Source organism: Syngnathus typhle, linkage group LG3 (genome assembly GCF_033458585.1).
Source record: "Syngnathus typhle isolate RoL2023-S1 ecotype Sweden linkage group LG3, RoL_Styp_1.0, whole genome shotgun sequence".
Lineage (NCBI taxonomy): Eukaryota > Metazoa > Chordata > Actinopteri > Syngnathiformes > Syngnathidae > Syngnathus > Syngnathus typhle.
The window spans coordinates 10,568,853-10,576,600 of record NC_083740.1 but is presented as its reverse complement, the minus strand read 5'-3'; the positions used below and the strand labels follow the sequence as shown (position 1 = coordinate 10,576,600).

The following is a 7,748-nucleotide window of genomic DNA, read 5'->3' as shown; positions in this document are numbered from 1 at the left end:
AGTTTGATTGTCATCACATTGGTTATCTGGAAAACATCCAAACAAAGAAAGCGGTGGGAAATCCTCCAGATAATATAATGGCAATGTCGACAAATTGTAATTCACGCACAAATGACAGATGCATGGAAGTATGAACTGATAGCGCGAAAACGATGAATTGGTCTTAAGTGACCATCATGCGGCACATGCATGCAGCACCTCTTATCACTGCAAGATGGAACAGAAATAAAAGCTCTGTAGACCTGCCACGCCCTACCCTGTGCCCCCACAAGATCTGCATCCTCACGCATTGTTCTGCGCAGCTTGGATTATAAATATTTCACAGCCTATGGGCATAAAATATACTTTGAGATATGCCTCAATTTGGATACTAGATCCTATATTTTTGTTCTTGATTCTCAAATATTTCATAGAGGACATTCTTAATTTGAACAAGATTTCATAGTGCACATTTGCTTAATGCTTATTTACATGATTGAATTCTATAATCTGAAGATATTATGTTTACATAAATTGAGATGAATTTCAAGAAGTGGCTGTAATTTCTGTTTTGTGTACAAAGCTGACTGTGCTGGATGACGCCACACCCTGCTGCCTCCAGATAAAGACAGAAAGACGAGGCAACATGCAGTGAAGTCATCAGTGAGGTGTGAAGGGAGGGGACGGATGAACACGTGCCTCTCACCTCCTCCCTCAGCCATTTCTTGTTTTTTATGAAGACCATGTGAGCAGTTGTACATAAAATGGAATGACTGCTCAATCAATTTTCAATGTCCACATACTGTATTGACAATTCAGAACACAGAGTTCCAGCCCTAATTCCCCTTTACCCCTCAAAAGAAAATTGGGAATACATTGTTTTACATTTATTATTAACATACCTCCTTTTAATTTCTGCAGGATATGTGCTTTCAGATGCGGTGCTGTGGATCGCAGTGCTTTATAAAGTGATTCATTTGTGTGTAAATGTTTGCTTCTATTTATTTTAAAAACATCTCACGTCAGCTTGTCCTTGATTTCTTTGGACATTTTTTAGATTTAAATGCAAAACTGCCATCGGAAAAATATTTTTTTAATAGACGACCTAAAGAGAGGGTATGCTCTGACCACGCCCTGAATTGCTGATGTTTGCGTGTCTCCCACAACCCCCATCTCTCCAGCACACTGAGAACCCCCCTGCAATGTTATACAACACCCTACCGCTTGGGCTGAAAACCCTCTTTTGTCCCATAGTGTGTAGTTTGAACATGCTCTTAAGAGGCAGTAAATGCACATAATAACCTTGGATATGCGTGCATGTATAAAGAATCTATATGAAGTGCTTGTGTGTGTCATCGAAAATATTTGCAAAATACTGAAAAATCAAGAGTGCTGAGTTACTGCATACATTAAGTTGAAAATTAAATGAAATAATGTACAATAAAACTCAGCCTTCCAATTTGTGGAAGTAAAATGCACAAGAAAAAACACACATTATATGTTGACTGGAAAGGGTGACAAAAGAATGGTGTGTTGGAATAAATGTGATGACTTGGCTGAATTTCACCCGGTGAAATATTGATCTGTTTAGAAATGGATGACAGCATTTGCTTTTTTCCCCCTTTGACACCTTTGTAAAGAAGGTCATTGTGTTGGGGCTGGGAATGGGTGATGTGTGACTAAACTGCCCCCACCTGGTATGAAATGGAACGTGCCATAAAATATGTAAACATAAATTACACGATGAGACAGTGAGCTAAAACTTCATTTAAGCTCAGGTTAAGTATGTACCTCCATTATTAGTTATAAGAAATGAAGGAATCTCTATAGCGCACTTCATACACAAATTAATTTAGGTGAACACATTACAAGATAAAAAGAAATATTTAGAGGAAAGTCATATACATATCATAGTTCAACGAAGTTTACATGCTGAAAGGAGAGGGAAGAGGTACAAAAAAATGATCTCTTATATTTTAATAACACTACATATTGAGACTCCAACACAAGATACACACCTTTTCAATTCATTTTCCAACTTCAGAGCTTTACATTCTTGCAAAGTCTTCAACAGATGACAAAATACCATGTTTAAGCTTTTTTATAGATCATATTTGCGTAATGTTTTAAACCTTTGTCCTAATACCTCAGATGAAAAAAAACCTATGCATTACTCAGTCTTTGCACATTGTTCAAAAAACAAATCGCGTAACTCACTTTGCAGGATGGGATAGTGATTTTTTAAGGGCATTGTGGCATGTGACCATAGCGGTGTCTTGTATTGACATACCGCATAGATAGCCAATCAAATGGTAATATGTTGCATCACGAGGGCTTTACCTTTTGGTACTATTGCGCATGCGCAGTTCATTTCGAAAATGGCGGCCGTACAAGGCGGTATGGCCGACGCTGTTGAAATAAAGGACATTAAAACGGAACCACCCGTTGATGCCGTCGTAAACAACAACGCAAATGATGGAAGGGTACTTTCTGCGTCCCCAGGGTCCGGTGCTTCGGTTGGAAGTAACAAAGCCGCAACAGGAACCCGGGAAGAGAAACAGACGCTGCTGGCAATTCTGCAATTCCTTAAAAAGAACCAACTGTCCGAGTCTGTCGACATTTTGCGTCGAGAAGCTGGATTACCGCAGGATTTTTTCGATTCCAAGGCTGGTGATACGTCCTCGGTATCTGGAGGTGCATCAGGAACAGTGGAAGAAGGAGCTCTGGATGCCAACTCTCTCCTGAGCCGAGTGACATCCTCTTCCGAAACTCAGGCGCCAGTCAAAGGTGCGTGATACAACTTTGCACACAAATATTTTGTTTTGTTTTGTGATTTCCATTTTACGAAACACTAACGTGTATGATTTTATACGTGCTATTTTTGTAAATTAGTATCCCTCATACCCATTTCGATTCATTTAGTTCTACACAGAGGATATTATGTCCCATTCATTTGAGGTGTACTGTAGCCAATAATACTTAATATTTTTTTCCTTCATACAGATGTATGCGAATAGACAAAAATTCGGGGGTAGACGATTTTGAAAAATAATCTAATTTAGCACCACTCCCATTTTGCGATTTAATATGGGATTATTTTTTTTCAAAGGTGCCTTTCCCATATGTTTTTCAACAAACACAACCAACAAATTCATCTGTTTTACAATAAATACTATACTTGAATGTGTTGGACTTTTAAATCAGACTCATGGACGAATGAAGGCAAATTAACTATAAATTTGAATGAAAGAAAGTTCATTTTTACTTCGATTAGAGTTGCTAACTTCCTAAGTATTTCGATTTGCAGTCCAGTTGATTTGCCAGTGACTGCAGGCGTTTTTATTATACTATATGCTAATATTGAATACTAACTTGTGTTTCAGCTCCACCTGCAGAGGACCAACCAGATGTGAGTGTAGTTTTATCTGCTTACAGCCAACAGGGAGACCCACCTCTCTATGAGGTTTATTACAGCGGCTTAAAAAAGTTTATAGAGACAGTTTTGGACTGTCATCGAGCAGAACTGTCCCAGGTTTTCTATCCACTCTTTGTGCACATGTACCTGGAACTGGTATACAACAACCACGAGAATGAAGCCAAGGCGTTTTTTGAAAAGTGAGTTTTCTTGTCATTATTTGTTTTGTTTTCCTATTGCGCTTGCCATTTTAATAACCTGCTGCCCCCTCATTTCAGGTTTAGCGGGGATCAAGAATGCTATTACAGAGATGACCTTCAAATCTTGTCAGGTTTGACAAAAAGGGAGCACATGAGAGGCAACGAGACTCTGCTCGACTTTCGCACCAGCAAGTTTGTCCTGCGCATCTCTCGGGACTCCTACCAATTGCTCAAGAGGCACCTGCAAGAGCGCCAGAACAACCAGATCTGGAATATCATCCAAGAGCACCTCTACATTGACATCTTTGATGGCATGCCACGAAGCAAGAGCCAGATCGATGCCATGTCTGGTAGTTTGGCTGGAGAGGGCAAGAGAGAGGCCAATAAGGCAAAGGTTAGCATGTTGTTCATAAAGCCTAAAAGATAAGAATTAAAATAGTTTTCTATAAGTCAGTAGTCTTTCTATAAGCGAGTAACACACATACTGAATACAATTCAATTTGTCTGAAAATACTAATTAAATAGTAGACCTGTTGTAACAGGCTGCCAACTGATTTTTTTTATTCACCTCCTTCCAGGTTTTTTATGGCTTGCTTAAGGAACCGGAAATCGAACTGCCGCTCGATGATGAGGATGAGGAAGCAGAGAACGAGGAGGGCAAACCCAAGAAGAAGAAACCTAAAAAGGACAGCATGGGCTCCAAGAGCAAGAAGCAAGATCCCAATGCACCATCACAAACAAGGTATAGTAGATTCCTTTGTCATTGTTTTAGAAAAGATTCACTTTATTTAAACTATTTTGAGCGTCAATGCAAGCCTCTTGAATTTCCTGAAAAGTGCACTGTGTTTCTCAGGATACCTCTTCCAGAACTAAAAGACTCGGACAAATTGGACAAAATCATGTACCTGAAGGAGGCCACCAAGAGGATCCGACTGGGACCAGATAACCTCCCTTCTGTTTGCTTCTACTCTTTTCTCAACGCATACCAGGTCTGAATCTCTTCTACTCACTTTCCAGTCGGAGTTCAAGTCCGGTAAATATAAACACAATTGTTGTATCCTGATTTATTCCTCAATGTTTCCTGCAGGGTTTAACTGCTGTAGACTTCACGGATGACTCCAGTTTAATTGCAGGAGGCTTCGCTGACTCCTCAGTCAGAGTGTGGAGTGTCACTCCGAAAAAACTACGCAAAGTCAAGTCTTCAGCAGGTACAGTGAGTAAACAATAGCAGTCGGCAAAGAAACAGTTGGAAACTAAGGTTGGCCCAGCGCCAATAGTTTGCCTAACAGTTGTATTGCGAGCCAAAATTGCATCATAGTATTTTGTGCAATGGAGCTAACTTGGCATTGTTTCTCTTGCCAAAGACTTAAACCTGATTGATAAAGAGTCAGATGATGTACTGGAGAGGATCATGGATGAAAAGACAGCGAGCGAGTCCAAGCTCCTGTACGGGCACAGTGGTCCGGTTTATGGTATTAGCTTCAGCCCAGACAGGTAAAAAGCACGGATCCCATGCCGCCCTGAATGATCTGTTTCAGCACAAAAGACATGAGCACTATATGATCCGCGTAATGACGACTGAGGTGCACGTTTAGGAACTACCTGCTGTCGAGTTCTGAAGATGGCACAGTGAGGCTGTGGAGTCTCCAAACCTTCACCTGCCTGGTGGGCTACAAAGGCCACAACTACCCTGTGTGGGACACCCAGTTTTCTCCTCATGGCTACTATTTTGTCTCCGGGGGACATGACAGAGTTGCCCGGTAAGAATTGTGGACACATGTTTGCCTTGCATTTCAATTGTGCAAAACATTGCCAAAGAAATCATCAATCACATCTAATATGTCCCTCTTCAGTCTGTGGGTTACAGATCATTATCAACCTCTGCGGATGTTTGCTGGTCACCTGGCGGACATCACTTGCACCCGCTTCCATCCCAACTCCAATTATGTGGCCACGGGTTCCTCTGATCGTACAATCCGCGTGTGGGATGTCCTGAATGGAAACTGTGTTCGCATCTTCACTGGTCACAAGGTAGATTTTTTTTTAAACTCTTACTTTTCTGAATGTGTATTTGATGTATTGAGTATTTTAAATGTGTTGCCGAAGACAAGTCTAACATCATTGTAACGCATTTTGTAGGGTCCAATCCATGCTCTGACATTCTCTCCCAACGGGAAGTTTTTGGCTTCGGGGGCTACTGATGGCAGAGTTCTTCTTTGGGACATTGGTCACGGACTCATGATTGGAGAGCTCAAAGGCCATACAGATACCATCTACTCTCTGAAGTTCAGCAGGGATGGTGAAATTCTTGCCTCTGGTGCGTAGTCAATAAATATGTCGATTATGTTGGCAATGAATGGATGAATCAGATTAAAAGACAGGGCATTATTTCTAATTGATAAATACTGTTTGGTCCATAACATGTCAGAAAACAGGCCAAAATGTTGATTGCAAATGTTTCAACTGATATAACAAATAGAGGTCAAGAGGTGTAACACTGTCTTTGCACCGATTTCATGCTGACATCGCTTTTTGCATGCGTGATAGAAATATACAGAGCAGTGCATGCTTAGTTTTCAATCGAGAGATGTGTATAATAAATTTAAGCAAATGCATAAATGTCATAATTTAGGGTTCAACTCCCTTTTCAGGGATGGTTAATTTCTACACTGTATATTTATAATGTATAATACACATGAATCTTGTGTCTCGCAGGCTCTATGGATAACACGGTTCGCCTGTGGAATGCCACGAAAGCATTCGATGATTTGGAGACGGACGACTTCACGGCAACTACAGGACACGTTCATTTACAGGATAACTCCCAGGAGCTTCTGCTTGGCTGCTACACAACTAAATCCTCACCTGTCCTTCACCTTCACTTCACTCGCAGAAATCTGCTTTTGGCAGCCGGTGGCTATAATCCATAAGACTTTTAACTGAATTTAGCTTGAAATCATTTTGATATTTTTGGACAGTGTGACAACCTCTGATGATAAATGTTTGATATTTGTCAACTCTTAAATTTGACCGTGATGTAGGACCTAAATACAATGTCCTAATACGGTGCCATTGTAACTGATGACTAAGTTAGAAATAATTAGGCGCACAGCTCAACATGTGGATGCCACTTTTGTATTATAGTGTTTTTATAGATAAACATGTAAATAAAAATTGTTTTTATGTTTTCGGCATCAATGGTCTTTATTGATAACATAAAGAAACTATGCAGACATTATATTCCAAGCACATCCAGCTGCCTACTCCACTCCCAGCAGACACAAATCAATTGTACATCTGTAAAGGACACAAGCACAACACAGTTGACTAATGCAAAAGTGTGTTTTGGTACAATTAGTCAAGAGGTACTTACTTGTTTATACCCATTTTACTTCCCAGTGACTGCGGCTTGTTTCTTGGGCTTCAATTTAAAGAAGAGACCGATTGCTGCTAGGGTGGCATATGTGGCCAAAACACACTGTGAAAGTAATTCATAAAGCAAATGTATACAGTATATTAAAATGTGAGTTGCATAACAGGCAATGGATTCGGTTACTTACATTTCTCCTGCCGACCATGGTGTAGGCGTTGAAGTACTTAGCAAACCCAGTAAACTGGTGCGCCGTTCCTGCGTCATGACCTCCCATGATGGTTTGTGAATCTATATCACAAAGATCGGATTGGAAGTTCTATTACTCATTCTAGCACCTATATGCAGCTATAGCATTATTAGCATGTCAGCTCAATTATACTGGTGTCATAATCAGGAATTGTTGCACTTGTCTGAGTTTGTTTTTTCTTGTGAGCGAAGGATTGCAACCACGGTTCATTCAGCCTGACATTGACGGGATGGTCACTCACGCTTATGAGCATACCAAGCTAACCGTGAGCCGTCTACACAACATTATCGTTAGCTAGCGAATGTATAAAGGCAATCTGACCTTCTAAATTACGCGAGTAGAATGTGATGACATTCATGCAGTTAAAACGACAAGCAACCATAAATTCAAAATATATACTTACTTTGAGCAGAGGACCCTTGACAAGATTGCGAGAAGACTGTGCCCTTCAACGGAGGCCTCGATGCTAGAATTGAAAGGAAATCCCGCCTACTCAGAGTAGTTGTGTTCTTTGTCACTATTGGTCTAAAATGA

General features: G+C 40.5%; 2 protein-coding genes across 3 annotated transcripts; one reads left to right on the top strand and one right to left on the bottom strand.

Moving 5' to 3' along the window:
* The first annotated feature begins 2,333 nt into the window (after nucleotides 1-2,333).
* taf5 (TAF5 RNA polymerase II, TATA box binding protein (TBP)-associated factor) lies at nucleotides 2,334-6,788 on the top strand. Its single transcript, XM_061275028.1, has 11 exons — nucleotides 2,334-2,766; nucleotides 3,363-3,594; nucleotides 3,673-3,988; nucleotides 4,173-4,336; nucleotides 4,448-4,583; nucleotides 4,682-4,802; nucleotides 4,959-5,088; nucleotides 5,190-5,354; nucleotides 5,448-5,625; nucleotides 5,734-5,911; nucleotides 6,310-6,788. Exons 1-11 carry the CDS (start codon nucleotides 2,358-2,360, stop codon nucleotides 6,522-6,524), a joined length of 2,244 nt encoding a protein of 747 aa, XP_061131012.1. The 5' UTR covers nucleotides 2,334-2,357; the 3' UTR covers nucleotides 6,525-6,788.
* On the bottom strand, nucleotides 6,769-7,725 carry atp5md (ATP synthase membrane subunit k). Of its 2 annotated transcripts, none has more exons than XM_061275030.1 (4): nucleotides 7,618-7,725; nucleotides 7,155-7,255; nucleotides 6,968-7,072; nucleotides 6,769-6,921 (listed from the first exon to the last, which is right to left on the bottom strand). In XM_061275030.1, exons 2-3 carry the CDS (start codon nucleotides 7,239-7,241, stop codon nucleotides 6,983-6,985), a joined length of 177 nt encoding a protein of 58 aa, XP_061131014.1. In that variant the 5' UTR covers nucleotides 7,242-7,255; nucleotides 7,618-7,725; the 3' UTR covers nucleotides 6,769-6,921; nucleotides 6,968-6,982. The 2 variants fall into 2 exon arrangements, with proteins under 2 accessions (XP_061131014.1, XP_061131013.1); XM_061275029.1 differs by having other exon boundaries at nucleotides 6,769-6,891.
* Between the last annotated feature and the right edge of the window lie 23 nt (nucleotides 7,726-7,748).

What these genes read in the sequence shown, in the direction of transcription:
- taf5 (XM_061275028.1), top strand. Translation starts at nt 2,358, where the DNA reads ATGGCGGCCGTACAAGGCGGTATGGCCGACGCTGTTGAAATAAAGGAC. An exon ending in CTTTTCTCAACGCATACCAG is followed by an intron (nt 4,584 to 4,681) that starts GTCTGAATCTCT and finishes TGTTTCCTGCAG; the next exon opens with GGTTTAACTGCTGTAGACTT. An exon ending in GGACATGACAGAGTTGCCCG is followed by an intron (nt 5,355 to 5,447) that starts GTAAGAATTGTG and finishes GTCCCTCTTCAG; the next exon opens with TCTGTGGGTTACAGATCATT.
- atp5md (XM_061275030.1), bottom strand. Translation starts at nt 7,241, where the DNA reads ATGGGAGGTCATGACGCAGGAACGGCGCACCAGTTTACTGGGTTTGCT. An exon ending in CCATGGTCGGCAGGAGAAAT is followed by an intron (nt 7,073 to 7,154) that starts GTAAGTAACCGA and finishes TTACTTTCACAG; the next exon opens with TGTGTTTTGGCCACATATGC.